General features: G+C 39.5%; 1 protein-coding gene across 1 annotated transcript; it reads right to left on the minus strand.

Moving 5' to 3' along the window:
* Positions 1 to 707: 707 nt before the first annotated feature.
* On the minus strand, positions 708 to 23,563 carry KDSR (3-ketodihydrosphingosine reductase). Its single transcript, XM_082320567.1, has 10 exons — positions 23,267 to 23,563; positions 15,668 to 15,757; positions 14,454 to 14,510; positions 10,418 to 10,483; positions 10,182 to 10,277; positions 8,829 to 9,020; positions 6,927 to 7,010; positions 3,892 to 3,975; positions 1,958 to 2,059; positions 708 to 1,598 (listed from the first exon to the last, which is right to left on the minus strand). The coding sequence occupies exons 1-10, from the start codon at positions 23,372 to 23,374 to the stop codon at positions 1,479 to 1,481; spliced, it is 999 nt and encodes a 332-aa protein (XP_082176693.1). The 5' UTR covers positions 23,375 to 23,563; the 3' UTR covers positions 708 to 1,478.
* Positions 23,564 to 25,364: the final 1,801 nt, after the last annotated feature.

A 25,364-nucleotide genomic window follows, 5' to 3' on the forward strand; every position in this document is an offset into this window, starting at 1 on the left:
TCTTAAATAGATGTAGAGAGTATCTTAACAAAGGCAATCAATTTTGCCTATTTTGTTGTTAAATACTACTTTCAAGGAAGTGAAAGTGCCCTGTTTTACAAGTAATTTTAGATTCAGACTACTGACTGAAAATGGAAAATATGACATTGAAAACACAGCAGTGCTAACAAATACAAAATATGCAGCTTTTGGGAAAAAAAAAAAGCAGCTCACAAGGCACTTACTATAGTGGTCCATTAAATAAACAGTATACATAGTGCACCCTTAAAACATCATTGTTATGCATCAAGCTTTTTCAGTGTTAAACTTCAGATTTGTTAGAAACAACCACTGGGTTCTGTGTATTCTGAAGCAGTTATTCAGCAGCCTTGTTTCATATAATGTAAATGAAACAGATTAGAAGTGGGGCATAGAAGGAGAGTATTTTAAAATCATTTCTTGTCATGTGAAAGATTTTATCACTACACAGAAAAACAAGTGTGGAATGCCATTCTGACACACACCCCTCCCCCTCCCGACCCCCTGTCCCGAAAAGCTACATTCCTGCTACTGGAAGAGCCTGGCATTTTAATTACAATCGATTCTATCATCAACTACTGGTTTGGCTCATCATTTGCAGCTTTGAAAAATAATGTGCACAACAGTAGCATTAAGCTACTTTCCTTTCCAGAGCAAAAACTGGCAGATAAGGAAAAGTAAGTATCTGTAAAACGTGTACGTTATTTCAATGGCTTAAAATGCTGAAAGTCATAATCAACACACTTGATACTGGTTGGATTTTTTTTGTTTGTAACATACTTCAAAGGCCCAAAGAGCTACAGACCCGGTCACATCTCCAAGCATTTCTCTGTGGGAATGGGTTCTTCATCTCCCTTTAGAAAGTATGTGTATATTAAACCATACTTTTTAATTACTCCCAGACTGAGAAAGCTTGGATCACGTATCTGCCATCTTAAGGTTTCCACAGTTGCATGTTGGATAGAATAAGGAAAGCTGTCATTGACAGAAGGATCTGTAGATTGGCCAAAGGAAAAGTTAACATTCTAAATTAAAACCAGTCCCAAAACGTTAGCAAAAGGCACCAACTTGTTCAGGGGACTTCAATCTACTTTAGCCCAGTCTGTCATGGTACTTATTTTGTCCATAAGCACCAAAGTGTGAAAACTTAAGCATTTGTCCAGAATTACCGCACATACTCCCTTCTCAAATTCTGCTCTGCAGATCACTTACAAGTTGCCCAAATTCTCTCCAACTTAAATCACCAAAAAAAAAAAAAATCTAATCCTCATTCACACTTTTGCATAGTTTGGCATTTTCTGGAGTTGTACTTTTGTTTTCTTTCATAGCTTTTGAGGGGACTCATCTGTCACATATGCAAGTATTTCCAGTCTAAATCCTTCAGGAGAAAAACTGAGTCCCACTTAAGCAGCAAGCTGTCCAGGACTGTTTAACATTCTTCTTTCAATTCAAAGTAAACATTACTCAGTTTTATCTGCACTTTCAGATTTTTCCCTTTGCATCATGCAGCGACGAACTATGCTGTCAAAACTTCCTAGGTAAAATAGGCCAACGATGCGAAAAATGCCCATGCAAACAACCTGGAAACAGAGAGAAACATCTTTCAATTCATTTAAAATCCTGAATTGCAGCATATTTTTCATTTCACAAGTAAATAAAAAAGTTCCAGGCAGGTATGTTATATAACCTCAAGAAAACAAACTCATGAAAACCATCATAACTATGTAATAGTTCAGGACTGAGTAGCAGGTAGTAATCTTAGCTTTCCTGCCAACTTGCTGCTTCAGCTTGAAAATACTACTTCAGTTTCCTAAATCCAAGTCTCCACGGTATTAACAGCCATTTGATGACACAACAATCAATGTTTGCATAATGTTCTACATTTTAAAGTATTTTAAACTGTAAGAAATTGTGACTATGGGGCCCTCCCAAATCTTACCTGCTGAAGACCTTCAGTAATAGAAGTAACTGGTGACATTCCACTTGTCAATATTGACAGCATGTAACCATCTGATCCAACTGAGCTGTTGAAGTTCCCTTGCTGGATGGAAGGAAAACAGCAGTTAAGAAAAGAAAGAAGTAATTTACCCAGTTGTGGCAAATCATGATGTGTCTTATTTCAACAACTATCCTCAATGAACATAGCTGATTGATGTCACTAACAACAAATTTTTATTAAAAAAAAAATTAACACAATTAAGAATCAAAATACCCCAAAATATTTTGTGCTATACAGCAACATTCCAAAAGGCATTCACTTAAAAATGGACAAGGAAGCTAGCTTCTCTTTAGAGAGAGGTGTGCTAAATTACTGCAGATTTCTTTAAAAGATAGAAAGGCTCTAAATTTCTTCTTGAAGAGTGCTTACTGATGGAGAAAATGCATAATGGTCTCCCTGTCTCTAAATGTATTTCAGAGACAGAATTATACCCTGTCACATCACCAATCACTACTATAACTGTAGAATAAAATACTGCTTGCCTTTTGTTAAAATTAGTTTGCTATCACATGGGACTTGGCAGGGGGGTGTATTTCAAATGCTAGGTAACAGGTCCTCCTTCATCTACATCAATAACTTCTAACTTGCCCTCCTCAAAACTGCGAGATACTCGGCCTGCTAAGCAATTCAGCTGGCAGAAGAGGGGGGACAGATACCAGGAAGAAGTTGTTTGTTCGGTTTTTGACTGCTCATCAGGAAAATTGCAGCTGTATAGCTCTGACTCCGAGGCTTCTCCCATTTGTTTCCAGCAGACTTTATGCTGGAAAACACTTTCTGAAACACGGCAGGACTAAATCTATGGAACGCAGAAGTGAAAGGAGAAGGTGATGTTCCTGAATCAGGTTAGGAGTGAATCTGTGCAAAGTAGTAGAGGATATGAGATTTGGTTGTTTCCCAACACACACCTGAAAGGACTGCAAGTTCCTACAGTTGCTTGAGTGCATAAAGACCATGTCTGAACTAATACATCATCCAAAATGCTGGAAAGCATGGTGTAGAAACACCAGATGCTTAAGATTAGAGAGGAGATTAGTCTTCCTTAAGCACCAAAGCAGAATATTATGTGAGGTAGTACTTGCTTTTAAAACTCACCACCCCAAAACCAGACATCATTTTGTGTTTATGTGCTGTATTTGCGAAAATATTGTAAAAACTTCACAACTGAACACCTGCTGCAGATGTAAATCATGTTGAAGATCAAGAGTCTTTGGAATTCCAAAATAATTACAGATTTTAGGATTCAATTGCTGTGCTTTATGAACATGAAATTTCCTGTTTGTTTCCATTCTGAGGTGCTTTATTAAGCATGCACGCATTCCATAACATTTAAAAAAATTCCTCAGAAAGACAATACACCTTTAACCATTAAGAGCAGCATTTTATGTATTTTAATCACTCATAAATCACATACTTAAGACATTAAAAGCCAAAAAGGCTAAACTGCCTTCATTTACTGTAAAAAAAATTATTTTTATATGAACTCATCTTCAAGAAAAATAAGGTAGTCCAACAAGCTTTTGAGGTTAGACAAATGGTATTGGATACATAAGAAGTCAATAGAGTTTAGTGCCTTAAAGTCAGTCATAATCTGCCTTTGAGACATTGCATCATACCGATGCATCATTTTCTTCTGTCTAATGTACAACTTCAGATACTTTTTAGATCCAAGAGATTGTATAAAATCATTTGTGGGCAGAGCGGCAAAAGAAGAATAAAGAAAATACTTCCTGTTCAAACGACCCAGCAAAGAGTACTGTTTCATGTAAATTGATTTTGCATTTAGCTTAGCCACTGTCTTAGAGTCTTAAACAAGCATTACAGGCAATCCTGGTCTCTCCAACAAAGAACATACTTTAAAAAGATAATTTACTTACTATGGCATCTTTGACTATAACTCTGGCGACTTGTTCTGCTTGGCAAACAGATGAGGTTTCAGAAATTAGCTTCGTCTCTAAGGGCTTTAGTAGAAAAACACCAATATAAATTTGACTAACAACACACAGGAGAGAAAAATATGAAGGTCAAATTTTGGTTCGGGGTCTTTTGTCATGGATGATATCGCTGTTAGCAGGTGGTATCATACTGCCACCTAAAATACCCACTTAAAGAAAGGTAAAAGCATCTTCATAAGTAATAGTCCAATTTCATGAAGGGAAATGCCAACATTTCCTCGAGTAGTGCTTTTTTTTTTTAACAGTTTATTACTAATAAAATACAAAAGTGTTTCCCCCCCCCCCCCAAGTATTTTATTTTCAGTAGAAGCTATCAAAATACTTAAACTATGTCTCCCCAACCCCTGTATTAGTTAATTTATGGTTTGTGCCAGACATTAAGTAAACGATAGGCCTGAAATATTTTAAGACCCTACAAAACAACTTTTTTTTTTTCTTTAATTTCTCAAACTCCACACATTGGTATCCACCAAAATCTATCACTGCATTTTATTTCTTCACATTTTAGAGCATTTATGCCACTTTACCTCACTAGAATAAAACAATTACAACAGTTATTTTAGCAATCAATTTCTTTCACACACAAAAAAAAAAAAAAAAAAGGAAAGAAACAAAAAAACCAACACACCACCCACAAGTCTGGTCTGTTACAAAAACAAACAGCAAAAATATGCTTCAAAGTATTTAGAAGCATGTTTGTCATTCATGTCCTTTTAACAAATAAAACAATGATGGAGCTAACTGCACAGCAAGCTGTTTAAATGCTCAATATGTTACGATAGATCGTTCTGTTGATGAAGAAAAACAGTGCTAAAAAAGGGAGAAAAGAGTACTTGGTTGCAACTCGACTTGTTGTAATGGCTAATTCAGATACATTTAATAACAAAATTTAATTGAAGCATTCAAGCCTAGTCAAATACTGGGACTAGTTTAATTCCGAGATTAATACTTTAAAAAAGCACTTCTAGGGAAGAGCTGAGCAACTACATATTTCTCTCTCATTATCAATCCAAAGTACTACAGAAATTAAATTTCACAGAAACAGGCCTATTTCCAAATATCTGTAGAATTCTGAATCCTGATTTCACTGACCAGGCTCACTGAAAACAATTTTTTTTTTTTTTTTTTTTTTTAAGCAGGTGTATTTAAAGGGGGGGGTGGGGGAAATCAGTGTCTTTGCCGGCAGAAATCACATACAAACACCTTTTACATGCTTTCCTACAATGATACGGCTTATGCCATCAGATCTCCATCTCATAACACCTATGTACTTTTGAGCCTACTGGCCAGTATTAACCAAATCCGAAAGAGATATAAGGATGTCAACAGTAATTAAAATACTGTAATTTGGGGAAAAAAAATCAGCAGCTGTTCAGGAGCAACAGCTAGAGTTAATGACATGTTGAGAAAAAGGCAGGCAGAAATAAGCCATTAAATACTTGATCTGGCTAGTCAGCCAGCCAAAGCGCAGTTGTCATCTGTAAAGCAGTTACCTAAAAAAATTTAAAAAATAAAATAAAAAAAAAGAAATCACAACAACAAAGCTTAATGATTAAACACAGGAAATCTGTATTCTAGCTCCTGACATTTTCTTTTACTATATTCAATGATTACAGAGAAAAATAGCCTAGTCCTAAAGAGATGCAAACTACAGAGACAGATGTTCTAAACTAAGTAGTATTAAGTAGATGCAACAATAATAAATGAGTATCTAAACTGTCAGAGCAATGCAATATTGCAGAGAGTTAAGGTGCACTGTCACAATAGCAGCAAATCACCTGAAGACTTCATGTATGATAAAACAAAGCATAAGTCTTTGCTTAAAAGACAACACCTTTTTGACAAATAAGATAAATCTCACTGAATCTCTTTTAAAGCGAAATCTCAGATGAACAGTGCATTTTGCTTGTAACTATATTTCCCTGAAATAGGCTATTATGAAGAAAAAAATCCCAGAGAATATGCAAGCTATACAAGTATCTGCAGATGTCTAATTATGGCACTTTATATGGATGTGTGGGAGTAATACAGAATAGCTATATCAAGAAATCATGAAGTAAGAATTGCGTTCTAAATCCCCTACTGATTCCTATACAAAGGGTGAAAGACAAAATGGAATTCAACCCCATTTTCCTATTATACATGATGAGACATCTTGAAAAGGCTGATCTCCTTAGATATCAAGTTTCTAGTTCACAGTATGCAAATAAAAAATAGACACATTCTTCTCTGGTTACCCGATACTTCAGTTTGAACAAGGGGCCTGCATGCAGTTTTTGGAATTATACTTCATCTGTAAGGACATGTCAAATGACAAGAGGTGACTAAATTTTCGAAGGTCAAAACTTTCCTTTTCGAGGTAAGCCAAATGGAAGAGGCCTACTGCTGGCACACCCTTCTGAGAAGTGATACTGTCATTCGCACTACAAACACAATGCAAGAGTTTCCTTCCTAGTTTAATACTAGACAACAGCCACTACTGAATTGTGTCATTACGTATATTCATACAGTACGGTTAGTTTGCAGACTTCACTGAAGGAACTGAGGTTTCTTTTGATCCGTCACATCTATCAGAACAACTGCATATTATCAAAGACGCAAAATAGGAATATTAGGTTTAGCTCATTAAGCTTTGATATCATAACAAATAGTGGTTTTAGAGTTTACTATTCCACAAGAGTATTTCAATTGTGTAGAGAAAGACTTTGCAGTATTTCAGATATTAAAAGGTAGGCAGTTCTTCCATTTAAAGCCAGAACAATAAACTACACAAAATTATCCTACAAGCTATTTAACTCTGACTAAGTTGATAAAACTGAAGTGCTTAAAAGTCCTTCTTAAAATCTTAATATGCACTGATTTCAAAAGTACTATGGAAGTGACTGAAATCTGAAATGCATTGCTTACTATGAAGTCAAGCTTTAAAAACATGACAGTATTACTCAGGAACAGTTTACCTTTGTTTTACTTTCTTCTGCAAAGCCAGGTGTGTCAGTATCTGGAGGATAGGCCACCGTTATGTAGATATTATAAGGTTTTACCTGTATTTTGCAAAAGTAAGTGTTAATACTGACAGCCTTTACATGTCCCTCATAACTTCATTAATTTCTCTTGCACCGAAGAAATACAGCAAGCTTGAATTCAGATTGCTTCTAGTGTTAAGTCACCCTCATTTTCAGCGCTTGCAAGACTCAGAGCTTTGTCAAATGAGAAAGCAGAACAGCAAAGATCTTAGAGATGGCTGTGTTGTGTTGGTTTGTTTAGTAAAAATATCTTAAAACTTTGCATTTGATGTAAATTATTTGGTGAATCTAAGCATTTTTTAAGACATTTAGGAGGAATATGAAAGTAGTTTAGCTCTATAATTTTACCAATTTCAATTTTAAAAAAAGACTAAACAATTGCCAAACACCAGTATGCAGCATTCATAAACACAAAGCCAAAAAGGCTTTCACTGATGCTTATTAGAATGCTTTTTTGCTGTTGTTTATGTCAACGTATTTTCACTGCTGGACAAATATGAGGAAAAAACAAACAAAAATGTAAAACTCAAATTTGATATCTTTAAGAGGTATACTCAAGTCACAAGGCTTTTCAACCCATGGTATAAACTTGCAAGGGGTCAAAATCTAAGGAGACAAAAAATAAGTAGAAAATGTGAGGAAAAATGGCAGGTCTCATGTCAAGGATTGCATTTACTTACATATTTGTATGTCGGTGTCATAGAATTACATCACTTACTGCACTACTATTCAGAAACTACTACAATGCAGATCTGTACTCCAATACAAATAAAGAAGCTTTTAATGAAAATGTTCAGAGGGCTAAGATAAACCAAAGTGTTGTAAAGCACTAAGCATTTTTGTTTATATTATGAAACATTCCATATTGAAAACACTTCCTGAAATACCACATCACAGGTCCATAAATGCCCTATTTTTAGTTTTGAATAATTCAGTCTTCACAAAAATACCTGTCACCAGTCTGAAGACCCTGCAAGTCACGTTGCTCTATTTGGCAGGCCAGAAGTGATTAGAGGCAGTTTTACCCCACATTCTTATCCTGATCAAGGCATACAACTACATTGAACAGAACAGGGTAACAACAGGGACTACGCAAGGGTCTAGAACCAAACACAGACACTTAATACATAAACACTTAACAACTAAAATATATATTCTTAACAGAATATCAGAAGTAATTTTCAAATCAATTTCACCTGTCTTACTACAACTTACTTACCAACCTCGTACCATTGAATAATGAAAACAGTGTTTGGTTTTTAGTGTTGACTTAAGCATAAGCTTAGATTATTGCACTATAAAAAGCTCACATATACCAAAATTTAGAAGGGTAAACCACTGTCAACATGATTTTTTTTGGTAGACAATCCTCAAATTCTAGCTTGCAAGTTTTACTGTTTCATATGGCTCACAAACCACTTACCATGGCCTCACAAACAAGCTGGGAATCACTGGCCTGCCCCTCATGCATCCATGGGATCTTCAATATCATTCTGCACTTAGAGCCTTGAAAAAGACTTTTACTCAAAAGACTTAAAATTCAAGTCCTTTTAGTTAAAATAAAAGATTAAAAAAATGTCTGCACATGTGGTCATCTTCAGTTCTAGGAACAGATTCAATCTATTCCCTCTTACGCAACTGAAATCAGCTTAGTTTCTGCAATCCCATGCAGAGCAATAGGATTGTGCTGCTGCCAAAAAAAGGGCCAACATAGCACACCAATATAAGCAGTGCTGCACAAGACAAAAAGAGAACTATTTAAATGAAAATGTGCTGTGGTGCTAGTTTAAAAAAATTTGTTTACAATCAAAAATACTTAAATTATTGCACACATACCTCCATTTGCAGGGCTTCAGCCAACCCTCGAAGAGCAAACTTTGTTGGAGAATAAGCTGTATAACCAAATAGGCCTAATTGCCCAGCCTGAGACGATACAAACACAATCCTTCCCATTCTCCGTTCCTTCATGGTAGCGATTACTGCTCGACTTGGGTAAACGCTACCCAGATAATTGACCGCCATTAATCTCTGTACAAACGATATTAATATGGTATTTGAGCCACAGATTCAGAATACTTCAGCTATTTCATATTATTTATCAAAAATCCATATTTCAGTCTGCTTTAACAATGAAGTTCACTAGATTTGTAGTTCTATCAGCTAGCAAAAGAAACAATTGTTTTCTATTCTACAGATTCATAAACTGTTTTATAGCTAAAAAAAAAATCTCACTTCAAGCCAAAAGAAATCCAGTCTATCTGTAAGTCTTAATGGCATCCAGGATACTGATAATACTGTGAACCATATGGCCTTCAAGGAAAAAAGAATATATGAGGAAAAATCTACCCTAACCAGTGTCCAGGAAGCAACCCATTTACGCATGATGTATGAAAACATGCTGCAATGAAAGTTGAAAGAGCTTTCTAAAACAGGAAACAGGAAAAATTCTATGTATTTATGCATTTCAGAGATTTTAATCTTTGGCAGGATAAGGGGAAGTCTTTAATTTCACTCTCTAGAAGACCTGAAACACAACTGATAGCCTATACAAGCAATAGAATGGGTGATTCAAATTTATTATAAAATTATGCCTATTTAGTATTCTCAGATGATTCAATGTTACCTGTAGATGACTGGGGGCCTGAGGGCTGTAGGCATAAAGTAACCAAAATACAGGGGTTTGGGGTGGTTGGGTTTTTTTGGTTTGGTTTCTTTTTTTTTTTTTTTTTGTCATTTCATCAGAGCATCAGCTTCTCAAGCTGCAAACAAGTTGTGCACCTCAGAGCTGAACACTGATAACAGCTGAATTTTTCTTAAACAGGTTAAAAATATATTAAAAAAAAAAAATCTTCACCGGAAAAAAAGTGAGACCACGTGAAATTCAGTGCCTTTCACAGTGCATTAAACTATAAAAATACATGCCATGTTTCCTTGCCATCTTGAGGACTCTGTCTATTCCAGAGGGAGAATTCACTATTCTGACCCATCAATGGGCTGACAGTTAGGTGAGAAATTAGAGGCAATCCTTGCAAATCTAAAGATACATTCTAATTCTGACAGCTACCACAAATCAAGTGCATCACTATTCATACAGTGTCTGCAAAGACACAGGAATGCAATCTAATTGTTAGAATGGTTGAATAAGAAATCATCACATAATAAAAAATAAAAAAAAGTATGCTGACTCACTTCAAAAGAATTCACTTCGATATCCTCAAATTTTCCTGTAACTGATGTTCCTGCACAGTTTACAAGCATGTCAACTGGCCCCAGCTTCTCCTGAGCCTGGAAGAGGGGACAGAGGTTAAGATGTTCTTTAGCAGGAAAAAACCCTTCCTATAGCACAATATCACTATTTCCATTAGAAATACATTACACACAGATAAGCTTCTTAAGATACATAGGTGAATCAGTTACTTCCTCACCTGTTTTAGAACATTCTCCACCTGCTCATAGTCTTTAGATACATCAACAGAAATACATAGCACAACCTAGAAAAGGAAAGTGAAAGAACATTTTTACAGCACAGTAAGTCCAGTAACTGTTGACTCCGAGCCTTTCAAAATGAAACAAAACCCAATGATATCTCTTTTCCAGGAAAAACAGGAAGTCTTGTGGACAGGACAGTTTGCACTTCTCCCACACTGGAGAAAGCAATCCCTGCCCCCTCCGAGCTCCTCCCCCTCACACACACACACACACACACACACACACACATTCTAGTATAATAAAGAGTATATTAAGAACAAATAAGCACTTCAGGATCTTCAAAGCAGGTACTCATGTGCAAAGTATCATTTCTAATTTACTGTACTAAGACACACTATGACTGCAGTTATTTACATAAAGTTTAGTAAAAACTCTTTTAACTAAGGCAGTCCAAATTCCACAGTGCTACATTTAACTTTTATCAGCGCTAAACACAAGTCAAACCATTTGTGCGGCTTAGGCTCATCTTTAAGAAAAAACATTTTTTTTCCACATCATAGAAAGGCATGGTTGCAGAGTGTTGCTCTGAAACTGCAGCATCAGCACTGAAAAAAAACTTTTCCAAAATGTATAAAGCAAGTGTTAAAAACCTGCTAACTTTAGTACTGGCAATGCATGCTACCTATTTTTTTTCATAAAATTTTTTTGAAGAAAAGTAGTAAACTTAGTTGCACACTGTTTAATTGGGACAAGTCAAGGACAAAACTAAAATAAAAATTCTATGAGAAACTGACTAGTTGCACAGTGTCATAATACCTAAAAAGTGAAGTAATGTGTATATGTTTACTCCTTGTCTGGAAACCAGAGATTACAGGTTTCAGTTTGAAAGATACAGAAAAATGAAAATAAGTCTTGGCAGGGCAGGGGGCAGCCACAGGCAGGACAGGACAACAAAAAAACAGATGACAGTGATATCTAAGTTGTGTTGCAGTTAAAAGTTAGGCCCTGTTTTTCTTGAAAGTTACTGATTACTTTCAGCAAGATGATCTCAGAATCTATGTTTTGAAGCGCTTTCAAATCAACCTCTGGCCAAAGGAAGCACTGCCTTTGGGTTACGACTTACAAACTGTAAGATCACTACAAACTCTAGCTTGGCCAGGTATTTACCAATAAGTTACCCTCTCCGCTGAGCAATCAGCAGAGCTTCGGGGCAATTCATTGTCTTGAAAGGAGAAGCAATGTCATATCACAGTAAAAGGAGGGACTCCTGTATTCTTGTTCCAATTTCTAGCCTTTCTGTTACTTTGGTCAACTCATTTAAACTCAAGTTTGAGGTGAAATAAAACAGAAGTCATCGCCAGTTTGTAGCAAGTATCATCATGACCACTTGTCATGGAGCTCGTGGACACACGCACAAAAAAAAAAGCTTACCACAGTGTAACTAACTGCTTTGGCAGCTAGTCATTTGTCAGTTCTGCCTCTGGTCAGACTACAACACTTCTTAGCTGCATAAAGAGAATCTGCTTGCCATTCCTGTACAGCAGGTTGGCTATTCCTGCCTCCCAGCATCGTGTGTAGTTGGACATCAGAGTAAACTTGTGGCGCAGGTTATTGGCAGGTCTGCATGCATCTCCCCTTAGGGCATTTACTACATTTTGCAAATATTTATCTTTTACATAAATTTAAGAACAAAATAGCAGTTGAACGAAAACGACATTGATTTATTATCTAGATGTCTTTGCCAGATCAGTGAGGAAGTTAAAAATCACAGTTCCGTATCAAAATCGGAGCAGTTGGTTAATATATCAGATTGCATAGATTAGTTATTCATGCTGCAAACAACACACTCGGGAACTACCACAGCTTTTATTGACTACTATCACATTATACAATTCATCTCTTCGCTTCTATTATCATACGTTCTTTCTTCTGGTACAATATACCGATTACCTTCACTCCAGAGCATACACTACAGATCCATGCCTAGGACACAGAATATGCTGCCAGAAATAGTCTAATATCCCCAGCCCTGTTCCTCACCTTTTGTTCTAAATATTGCATGGGGTTGGATCATTAATAAAGCTTTCACAATAAAAGATCAATTCAACTCCCAGTGAAGTAACTGGGAATATTCTATATTAGGAATGGGATTAAAAAAAACCCTGCAAAAAAACCTCTAAGCGCAAGGACTTTGTTCCACTGCACACCTATACCCATAAAGGCTGCACTGTCAGCTCTCTAAATAAATCGCATGCAAATGTCTTTAAAAGAACATTTGGCAAGTCGAATGCTAAAAACATGCGTAGATGCCAGACCCTGGTTGTCAATGCAACCTGGTTTCATGTATATATCCAAGAGCTGAACGGGTGACAGCGTACGCTCATGTAAAAAGTAATCTTTCCTGAGGATCTTTGCCTCTTGGCTCGGCATCAAGTAAATGTAACAGTCTCTGTGTACTCGATCCGTATCAGACAGCACCTTTCTCTACACTCTTTCAGCAACCCTTTTGTACAGCTCTCGGTTCAGCTACCCTCACTTCCCAGCTTCTGGTCTGCTGTTCCAGTGTGAGCTCTGCCCCAGACTCCCTGCTTTTTCCAGTTCTGTTCTTTGCATTTAGATCAGGCAGGCTTCCCTGTGACCTTGCCTACAGCCCAACAATACCTACAGAAGAGCCAGCCTACCTAGCGCTCCCACTGCCTATGCTTAACCTGCCTGCAAATCTAAAGCTGCTTCTGCAAAAGCAGTCCTGTTCAGTTCACACTGGAGCTTGCTCCACCCTGAAGGTACTTTCTGAGATTTTAACCGAAACTCTTATGAACGTGCACCAAGCAATATTCTTTTGAAAAGTCTGCATCTATCAAGCTTGGACAGATTTTAACAAGAACATCCTGACACAGTGTTTGACAAGGGATTAACTTTAATGCTAAGCTTGGGAAACTACTAGAGCAGCTAAAAGGAAATGGTTATGGGGACTTTTTTTTTTTTTTTTAATGGGCAAAATATAGTTTCTCCTCACCTCAAATGCCTCAGTTTTTCAAATAAAGTTGATCTGAGTAAGGCAGCATGCACAGAAAAAAAAAAAATCAGCTTGAGCTGTTTGACAAAAAAACTATAAGGAAGTGAAGACAGAATCTTATCTTACAAATGGAGGTATTAGGAAAATTTTGTGTTAGCTAGTACTAATATTATTGCCTCCAAATATTCAGCTTCTTCCATTGCTTCTTTTCAACAGACTATGCAATTTATTAATTCAAATCCCTTTTCACAGATAAATAAATTGCTTGTATTTGTAATCATGAAATTAACAAAAGTTCTGGAACACAAGAAAGGAGAAGTCAAAGATGTTAACAGTTTCAATACTGTTTCCCCTCTCCCCTTGATTATTAGTACTGTGAAAAAATAATTATAGCATTTCACCTTGAAGTTGCATATTTTGAATGTAGCAAGCTTACGCATTTTACAATCGTACCTCCACAAGCTCTAAAACAGTGCCTTTATGCACGAGTGCACTATCTATTCACCAAAGCAGCTTCAGTGTTTAGAAGTCTCAGAACTTCACAAATTTAACTTGCGTACATGTTACAGTACTTTGCCAGGAAAAGGAATAAAAGTATGATGTAGTGAACTAAACCTGGAAACAAATATCTATACTTATTTCCTAAGACAATTGCTGTATTTATGAATTGCAAAAAGTGAGAGATTTGAAAAAAAATGTTTCTTCCCCTTCATCTTGAAGAACACAAACATTTATCGAGTGACAGTAAATTGCAGCTATCCAAAAAAGCGTACTACACCTACAGCTGAAGACACCAATCTTTTCCTCTAAGAAAAGCAGGCTAATGCACTAGCTAGCCAACATCAAACGTAGCAGAGTTCAGAACATCTCATGTAAGCAGACTGGTATTTTTGAATTCAAATACTGAGTCATCACTCATTTTTGTCAAACAGCTTTGTTTTAAAGACAGGACTACTGAACTACATTGTAGTGACTATCTTAAAACACACAACAGCCACTGTTAGCAGTGGTCTTACCTGCTTGTCATTAACAGAGAACTTTTCTATTTCCTTCTTTGTCTGCAACAGCTTGTTCTGAAATGGATACAAGAACAGCTAAAGCATCGCAGTTCTGAGAGCAATATTAGTCTTCAGTATTTCAATAAGGCTTAAATACATTCCCTAAAAGCCCAAAAAGTTATCCTCAACTAGTTATAACACTTTACTATTGCCATTGTTCAGATTTATGAATATATGATGAAAACATGAACTCCATCAAGCTACCAGAACTCGCTTATCTGTTTTTCGCTTAATCTTCTAAAGCCAGTAACAACTTCTGTAATAGATTTAACACTTTTGTTTCATACAACTATACAGAGCACCTAAGGCTGTAGGCATTAATTTTTCTCTTGTATTTTGGTTTTATTTTGTATTTATGTAATATTACATAAACTGTTCTGAAGAACAATCACTGTCATGGAATTATCAGAAAAATCAAACTAAAATTTGGTAAATTCAAATTGTCATACTCCTTTTGAGAAAATTGCGTTAATTCTAGCTGCATTCAAGGTTATGCAAAGTAAGTTCTCAAGTGTGAGTAAATTATCAAAGACAGCTGGGACTGAGGCCCCCCCAAAAAGTTAGGTGCTTTTATTTCCTGAATAATTAGGGTTTTTCTCTACAAATAAAATAACCCATTATGAAAACAGTCATTCCAACTAAATTCTGAACAGCTTTTAGTTAAAAAACAAAACAAAACAAAAACCCCAAACAAACCACAACAAAAAACCAAAGCAACCCTTTTTGCTCCCAAGCTGTCTTGATGAACGGTTTTTCACTAGTAAAAAGTATGATATAATGCTGATCAGACATCAAAATACTCTGTGAATTTTAAGAATTGTCTTTAATCCCCCATTGTCACTTACTGTAGGGAAATTATACAGTTCTAAAGAATATAGGGTTTTTCCTGCTTTTGTCCTCTGCTACAGATCTACACAGTGAAATAAAATGCCATTAACAGAAGTGATAGCACTGGCAGAGTTTTAAGGCAAGCTAATAAAAAATTCCATGTTGGGCCACACTGCTTTAAAAGGCAGCCACCTCTCCTCTTCAAATGCATTAATTTGAAATGCTTAGGATCCCCTTAAAAGATACAGTGAAGAAAGTATGAATAATTATAAATTCCAAAATTATTCCGCATCTATACAGATTTTGTCACAGAGTTTAGCCAGTAAAAATACACATACACTTACCTCATCCCTTGCAATCAGTGTTATGAAAGCACCTTGCTTGTAACATTCAATAGCAATACATTTTCCAATTCCACTGGAGCCTCCAGTTACCTGAAAGTTATTTGAAAATGGCAGTGTTAGTCCACTGTCCTCATCCTTTCTCTCATACGATAAGAGTCAAATCAAATGAAAATTCTAAAAATACACTGAGATTAAAATATCACCCAATAAGGTATGAATACAGAAGATACACACTAAAGTTATTTTTCATTCAGACTGAGTAAGTAAACTAAGATCTGAATAGATTGATGAGCATTTGTTTCTATCCCCAAACCAGTTTTACCTCAGTGGTATTTTTTACTCATTTCTTACATCAGGCACACTTAGACTCACTGCCACGTGGGCTCTCTCACATGCTTTTGACTAAGTTCTATATGTTATTTCTAAAAGACAGAAGTAGTTAAAAGTTTGAAATCACTATCAATGTTAGCCGTAATAATACAATTACATACCGCCCCTCCATACCTGGTCACGGTAGAAATTATTTGTAAAATTAACAATTGTAGATTGCCTGCTGAAGATATACTCATGTAAACATAAACAGAAAATACCTTCTTTCTTATTAAAAGAAATCCATTAATTCTACAGAAGGCCAGCTGTAGAGTATTTCTCAGTCCCCCCGGTCTGGACCTTGAATTGTCCGTGCCACCCCGCAATTCCAGTTTTGTGCAGACGCCAGCACCTAAACTTCTATTACCTTTTCTTCTTCCTCTAAACTGTAACACTGAATAGTCTTACACGTAAACAGAAAATTAATGGTTTGTCTACAGACAAATGCAGGGTGGTGACTACAGCCCTGCATCCTATGTTGTAGGAGGATACACTGCCAAGTGACACTAATATACAGGTTAAAGACACCTTAACACCTCTCTCACTACCCTCAATAAACCTACTAACGAACTTCACGTGGAACAAGATGTAGACAACAATCCTGACCTCTCTTTCTGAGCAAAATAAAAATGTCTGCCTGTCTGACACTGCCTTTAGATGACTTGTTCATTTTAGCCCCATCTCAGTCTGCATGTGCCTCTGGTCCTTCAACGAACACTGCTATCTTCCTTATATACCCTAATTATTTGAATTTTCTTTTAACACCATATTAAGAGGCTATAATTGAGAAAATATTGTAACAAAATGCCTAGAAGCAGGTATTGTAAAAAAATTCTGTTGATGAAATGAGTTCTGCCATACAGATTTCCTAATAATCGGAAAAAGAAGGGATTCAGATTGCTCTGGAAATGGTCAATTTTTGTTCTTTATCAAAACCTTTTAAAAGACTTCAGAGAAAGTAAGGTATCACCTCCATTAAGTATGAGAAAATGGAGGCATCGAGCTAATTAGTGGAAGAGCAAAGATCCTCAGTCTCTAAGTGCATGCCCCATCAAAAGCCTTGTGTTGTCTCCTCATCTGCCAATGCCTCACAGTTCTGTTTTCAGAGATGCATTATCCTTAAAATTCTTTCCACTTCTGGAGGCAGTAAAGACAGAAAAGTCAGAAGTACATTCCCATGAATCACTAAACTCTTCTTTCAGATGAGTATTTTTATCACTAACCTTCAAAAATAGCTTAGTGTAAGCCAAATCATGCCAGCAAGCAAAGTTTTACAACACAGTCCGTGGTTTCTGACTGGTTCGTCTGCAGTCACAAATGGGCCAAGAACGGGTGTAACATTCACAAAGACTAATTTCAGCTCTTTAGGCTTCCTCTATAATTATTAGAGATTGCTGCTTCAGATTAGCTTCTAACTGACTCTCTCTGCAAGATTAGCTTCACACTACACTAACCTTCGAGGATGACTCCAAGATGCACGTCCTGTTCTAGAAATGCGAAACCTGGTCTGTAGTGTTCTGAACCAAGGACGACTGCTTTCAAAGTAAAGGAAGCCCATAACAACGCGAGTGTTAGTTAACTATTTGGGACTTCAGCAGGACCCCAGAATTAATTTAATGTTTCATAACGGAAAGAAGTTAAGAATTTTAGTGTATTTGCAAAATAGCTTGCAAGATTTCAATACATCTCTGAAAAGATTAAAAGACTCAGTTTGATACATTTGGGCAGACCTCAGCTCCACAGCACTCGTGAGCTGCTTCTACAGATTTTCAACAGCAGCAGGTACACCTGCACATGAACTAATCAATGTGCATGGAAGACTGCTCCAATTCCAATTTTTGGCATAGCACTGAGACGGAGCTGATGACTACCTGCACAAACCGCTGAGTATCATGAACAGGTCAACTATCCCAGTGCTTGAGGAATTCTTTGAAGGTGAAGGTACTGGCACCGAGCCTCTGGCTTGTCAGACAACGCTAACGTTCATTTCAGAAAGACAAGGCCTGAGGTCATACAAGAAACGGAAAAAGGAAGTTTTTATTCAGAGTCACACCCGGCAACAATGGATAGGGCTCAGGTCAGCTAGGTCAGTGACAAAAGGCAACATCAATTAGCTGGGAACTTTAGCATTTAGGTGGGAGGTCATTACTAATACACACATCTTTCAGGAATATTCACCATGAATGCTAATGTAACAGAAAAAAAATCCCTAACACGAGTGAAAACTTTGCTTTGTGCTACAATGAAGTCAGCCTAGGCAAATGTATGAAGTCTGTTAGGTAGGTAAGTTCCTAACACAGATGCTCAGAATTAAAGGAAGAGTACACATCTACTCACTAAACAAGATGTTATTAGTTACTTACCCTTGTGGCTAATAGTTCTGCAGTGCTACTGCAGTTAATTAGTTTGAGACATTTGAATTGCCATTGATCCCGGTTTTAAATTTCACTATAACCCAGCCTCAAAGAAGTTAGCAAAAATAAAAATCTGGTCACAGCAACTCCAAACACAGACTAATTTCTTGACAGAAAGGGACACTTAAATCCTAGTATTAATTCAGATGTTCAGAATGCAATACTACCAGCCCTTATTGTTATTGAGCTGTTTTTGTGTTTGAGAAGAACAGGTATGAAATTAGCCATTCCAAAAAGGGCCTGGCTTCTCGAGCTATGATCCTTGATAACAGAGTTCAGCTTCTAAGCATCATAGGGTTTAGTTCCCCCTGGATAAATGGAAATGTTGGGGTGAAGTACAGAGAATTGCTGTTGTTTGACTTTCAAATTCGAGATACTGGAAATTCACTTCAATTGATGATACAGTGGAAATTAACAGAACTGCTAACAAGAATGATCAAAATCAATACTTGATTGATATGGTATCTCCAACAGAGCTTCTTAACTTTCACTCAGCACTGGATGCAAGCTGGCTTCATGCTTTTATACAGTGCTCTAACAGAAGGTATTTAGTTCCACCGAAACAGAACATCCCTGTAATCTGCTCTAAGTGGTTAGTGTGCCTGACTAGATTCAAAAATGACCTCTTGTCGAACCACTGGGACGCATCCAAACCACAGATCATTATCACCCCCAACACAAGAGCTACAATGCTGAGACACCAAGACTGGCCATCCCTAAAGCTGACTGCAGTTATCAAGTTAGGCTCTGCACAGAAGTGGTGAAACTACTTCTAGACTAGAGATGACCCTTACACATGTGGATTTGGCACGATCATCCTGAACTATGTCCAAGCAAAAGGCCCTTTTCAATCTGAATGGGAGACAGTCCCAAGCAGAGAACATCTTTACACTTCCTGCTGTTGTTAGTCCAGGACAAAAGGAAAGTCAGCATTGGTATTTCAGCAAACAGTTTCTAAACATCCCTCATGAAATTTACAGAAGGCTGCTTTTGCCCTAACATCTTAAGTTTTTGTTGCATTCTGCTCCATCAAGCAAAGTAACTTTGTAGAGAAATGGAAAGAGCAGAGAGAACGTGTGTAGGGGCAGGTGTAACATCCCTGGCAAAGGGCAGTTAAATGTGATGCAAGTGAGCATAATGCACATGAAGCAATGATGACTGCCTTATCCCATTTTCATTTTCCTGTCTACTATTAAAACCACTTACCAAATTAATAGCTTATTCTCACAGAATAGGTGATGTGTGCTAGTACGTAGCCTGAGACCCAAGAAGAAAGTTAAAGCCAATGGCAAAATAAAAGATGTATAAAATAGTCTTCCGGATTTCAAAGCATGGAGAAGTTCAACACAAGAAGCAGCAGCTCTATAGCACAAAAATAACTTTCATATCCTTTATTTAAGAACACTTTCCTAGTTGTGCTAGAAACAAAACCAGTAGTATTAAACATCTAAAATGCATTTTGTTTTGAATAAGCTAAACATGATGCTTGAACAAATCTGATAGCAGCAAAGCCCTTTTTATTTAATGGTGCTCACTGGGGTCATCAAAATACATAGCACATAAGGGGTGGGGGGACGCGCACCCACAAGACTAGACCATTAGTTATTTGGAGTTCTGTAGACTCTCACTCTGAATAACAGTCCTATTCCTTTCCAAGAAGGAGACTCCTATGGTCACAATTCCTCCAGAAAGCGTGCCTCACCTAACACAGCGAGCACTTCCATCATGCAAATGACTCTGGGAGAGGATAGAGACAAAAAACCCACAAGTTTTTGACTTCAAATTTCTATCTCAAAAAGCAGCCAGAGTCAGTTACTTAACCATAACTCAAACATCTATTAACAGTAACTGTTAGGAGTGAAGAGAAATACTTTTTATGAAGGATTAAGAGTGAAAAGAATGCTGTCTTAAGTTGAAAATTCAATAACTGGTATGTAATAGCATCTGAAGGAGCCCAGTGAACTTCCTTCAGAAATGTAACATCTGTTTTCATGATACTTTCAACAGGGGCCCAGAAGGAAGAGTTTCTAGGTAAGACTGACTCTCTCTGCTTCAGTAAAACAATTTATTCAAGTATATCTTGAAAAAATTATATTTACCATGCAATGGTAATCACTTGCCCTCTTGAGAGGGCTTAACCAGCTAAATATGCAATTTGTGGGTTTTATTCCTTTATTCTTTATTTCAAGGGTTTAACTGAGGCCTGACAAAGATTACCAAATGTTAACCTGCAGTCTTATCTGAATCAAGTCATAAACTAGAAAGAATTTATATATGCGGACCACTTAAACAGATTTTGATATTTTTCTATGAGAAGACTTCAAAGAAGTCCTTAGATAATGTTTTGGTCCTTAAATATTTTCATGATGTCTCTCAGTCATTTCAGTAGCAGAGAGCACTTACTCCCAGTATACGATCACTTTATGCACACAATGTGGAAAGCCTCCCTCAACAAAATTTCTGATTTACAGTACCATCACCCAGTATTTTTTCTTATGGATTACACTAGAAAATTTGAAGTCCAAATGTACAAGTGTCCAGCATTATTAACAGCATCTACAAATCTAAGAACTAGTGAACTCTGGAACAATTGCTCCATATTTCATTAGTTTGCATGAATACTTCAAGATCATAACTAAAGTCAAAACAAAACAAGTAGTTCTGCCACTGGTGACACCAATAAAACTGTTTACCTGCAGATTTTTATTTATATCATCAAGTTAAATATGTCTACAGCCTTTTCTTCCATCAATATATTAATACAGTTACTTCTCTAGCTGTATTCCTAATTTTATAAGACTTGCAGGAATACTGGTTTTGAGACTTCCACCTGTACCAAATAGAGCTTAAACTGCTAATATAATTAGCGGCAGTGGTTATAGGGAGGTTTCTCCAACAAGAATATTCTTATCATTTTTAACGTGAACTTTTTTAAATGGACCATTCTGATTAGAAGAACCAGCACAGTAGCTTTTAAAGAGTTTAACCACATAAAGAACAGACAAAATTTGAGACAATCACAATATATATAAAAAAACAAAACAGCAAAATTTTGGAATAAAATCCATTAAACTTTTTATTGCTATTCTATTTCTGCATAAAAGTCACAGAAGGCCCTTAAGTCTGCTTCACCTTTGCTTCTACGCAGTATTGAAGGGTTGCTAAAATCCTACTGAAGGGTTCCTCCTTAACAGGCATGACCTCTGTGGGAAGAGCCATAACCAGAGAACCTTAATGCAAGCTCGAACACACCTCACACAGTAAATGATGCTGTAAAGCCAGTTACAGCATCCAAGTAACACCTATTGCATAAAGCAGCTTGGGAATACTGTTGCAACTTGGACAGGACTAAATTATTCTGGGGACAGCTCCATCCTCCAAAGACAAGCTCCAAAAATAATAATAAAAAAAAACCAAAACAAAAAAGGCACCATACAGAGCTTAAAAAAAAAAAAAAAAAAAAAAAGAAAATTATAGTAGCTGTAAATTCACTTGCACCTAAAAGGTGTAGCTTCTGGATTATCCCAAACTCCCACTGCAATAAAAGGCATCTGCAAGCGCTACTCACCCCTTAAAAGCAAATTTAACCAAACAGTAAACTATAGCTTCTTTGCTTAGAACATACCTTACTGATTTAAATCTAAGTTATAAGAGCTGATTCTAGGACCATGATTCTTTCAGCTGCTTAACTCATTTGTTCTCATGCATCCAAATTCACTACGTTGTGAGCCACCTGAAAGCACCTGGGTATTGTTCCCCTTCCTTCCCCCAGCCACACACCCATACTAGTGGTGTACTACTCGTGAACTCTTTCAACAGTATGTTCTTCTGAAGACCTACTTCTACCATCTTGACTACAGATAGTCAAAATATTACTCAGACATCGATATCTATGTACTTAAGGTCAAAAATGTGCATGAATGTCATCTGACCACTTCCTTTGTATTAGTCTTCCCATTTCCTCACGTCTGACTAGTTTTTTAGACCAAGGAAACCATTGATTTTGCCTTTTGTTTATGAGTGCACACATCACTGAAATACCTTGGGAGAGGCTAGAAGAAAACAAAACTCAAGGTAACCGGTAACTTCGAGAGTACAAAAGCAATGTCTCAAAAAGCCAACATTGAGACTGAAGATGGTTTGCATTTCTGGTGACTCAGAAGATCGCCTTAAGCCAACTGAGATAGACAGCGGTTGTCAGAGTCATCTGTACAGGTCATTTCCTTATCACTCGGACTTGTGGCTCCCGTCTTTTGGTAGCTTGGGGTGCTACAGCCAGCTGCCAGGACTCCTTGCAAACCAGCGGGCACCCCTAACGCTGAACCTCCCCGGCGCTGGCCTTTGCCACCAGCCCCGCGCCGGGAGCCGCTGAACGCCAGCCTGCCGGCATCCACCGCCTGCACGCTCCGCCGGAGCCCCCGCTTCCCCCGCCGCCTCCAGCCCGCCCTTCCCGCGACCGCCGCTCACCCGCCCGGGGCCGGGCCTTCCCCGCGGGGGCCCCAAACGCCGCCATGCCCCGCGGCTGGCAGCGGGACGCTCCTTCCCACAGCGCGACGCGCCCACCGCGGCGGGAGCGGCCTCCCTCCCTCCGTCCCGACCCGCGCGCCGGCCCAACGGACAAAACGGCCGAGGGCGGCTGGCGCGGAAGCCCCCCTCCACCCCCCCCGCGCCGCGGCGGGGAAGGCGCCGAGGCCGAGCGGCGGAGGCCCGCCAACGGCCCGCTCCCTCGGCGCGGGGGGGAGAAAGGGAGGGCGAGGAGGACCCCCCCCCCTCTTCCTCGCAGGGCGCGTCCCCCGCCCCGGGGCGCCTCACTCACCACGACGTGAGCGCCGGGCAGCTTGAGGGGCTTGGGGCTGATGAGCGGCGACACCATGTAGAGGAGGAGGACGAAGGCCACGATGAAGGCGACCGCCAGGAGCAGCATGGCTCGGGCTGCTCTCACAGAAGGGTCGCGGTGAGCGAAGCCCGTCAGGCGGCGGCGGCGGCGGCGGCGGCAGCAGCTGCTACTGCTGCTGCTGCTGCTGCAGGGAGGGGGGGCACCGACCGCAGCCCGGCGCAGCAGCAGCCGCCCGCCTGCCTGCGCCGCGGCACCGGGCGGGAGGGGGAAGGCGCTGCCACGGGGCGAGGAGGAGGAGGAGGAGGGTCCGCCCGCCACTCCGCGACCGGATTGGCTGCCGGGGCGGGCGCGGGCCTGCGCGTTGGGATTGGCCGGACGGGGGGGGGGGGAAGGTGCCCGCGGATTGGCCGGGGGGCGGGACGGGGCTCGGAGATTGGAGCCCGGGGGTGTTTTCAGGGTCGTCGCTGGGGCCAAAGGGCGGCGGGGAAGCGAGAGCGCCTCCCGCGGAGGCGGCTGTCGGGCGGGCGCCCCCTACAGGCGGAGCGGCAGTGCAGCGCCGCGCCCGCCGCCCCGCGGGGTCTTCGCCCGGGGCGGGCGGGACTGCGCGGGGGGCGGGCACCGGGCACCGGGCACCTCGCGCCGTCACGTGGGGCGGGCGGCCGCTTCCCGCCGAAAGGTAGGGGGCGGGGCCGGGCCGGGCCGCGCCTGCGGCGCCGTCAGGTGAGGGAGAGGCGGCTGGGCCCCGGCCCCGCGGAGGGGGACGCTGAGGAGGCGGCTGCCGGGGCGGCTGGTGCCGGGTGGTGCCGGGGGCAGGCGGGAGGCTTCTCCGGAGGTGACCGAAGAGCTCGGCCCCTGTGAAGGTACCGGCTCTTAGCGAGAGGCCTGCTTGGGGGCGTCCCCGGCCCGTGGGCTGGCCGCTGCCGTCCGCCGGGAGACGGCCGGTGTGCGCCGGCTCGCCGCGCGCGCTCGCCGTTAGCCCTGAAGGCCGCTGTCGTGGGGCCATAAAGGCCGGCTTTGAGAGGGATGAGGGGAAAAAGGAGCGATGTTGGTTTAGTAGGGCAATATTAAGCACTTATCTTGGCTTCCTTGTGTGCTTACAAAAATGTCGTGCACATTAAGCACCTGTTTGTACATAAACTTTTTAATACGTTGCCCGAGGTTACCAATTGGCGTGTTTCAAACGGTGGAGATGTGTCAGACCGTTTCTGCGACGTGCGCTCGGACGAAAGCAGAGAGGGCTGCCGTGTATGGGAAAGCATCGTGTGTCAGGTCGAAAACATAAACGTTTTATGGAAGATAATTAACTGACTTTATCACGGGCAGGTTTTAAAGCGTATTTTACATCATCACCTCCAGTAAAAGCAGATGCGGGTTCTGCAAGACTCGGTTTTCAGAGCAGTTGAGCTCCACTCGTTTCTGCTGGCTGCAGTTGGAGTTAATGCTGCTCCCTTGTTCTAAAATCTAAATCTGAAATTATTTTTTCAGTATGCTGTTCCCTGCTGGGTGAAACTACAGGTTTTTTGTGTTACGCACATGAAAAAAAAAATAAAAGCATGGTTTTCAGCTTTAAGGCATAATAGTGAACAAAGATTAAAAAAAGGAAACAAAAAACCCTTCCAGAGCAGTCCAAAGAAAATAATTCCATATATTTGACTTAGATATTTAAATATTTGTTTAGTATACATGTCTGCATTTGATTTTTTTTATTTTAAAGTATAATTATTTGTAATTGAAAAACTCAAATCACTTTTTCTCACTAGTTATTATGCAGTCGCTGACTTGTACAAAATAGTTTACAAAAAAAAAAAAAAAAGGAAACCCCAAAAACTCTTAGGCAAGAGGGTGTGCAGAAGGGTGTGAAAATAATATTGGAGAGGAGATTAGAAGTAGTGAGTAGGCGGAAATGGGAACAGAGATGTGGGCAGGGATTATGCAGTTTTCAAGGTGAGAACAAAGAACCTGCATTTCATGTGGTAAAAGGATGAGAAACCAAGAATTAGTCCTGCAATGGGATTGACATGGAATATGTCTTTGGTGGCATTTTGAGTTCAGTGCTGCAGAGGTGGAGGTATGAGGA

This window comes from Platalea leucorodia (assembly GCF_965183815.1).
Source record: "Platalea leucorodia genome assembly, chromosome: 1".
In the NCBI taxonomy this organism is placed as follows: Eukaryota; Metazoa; Chordata; class Aves; order Pelecaniformes; family Threskiornithidae; genus Platalea; species Platalea leucorodia.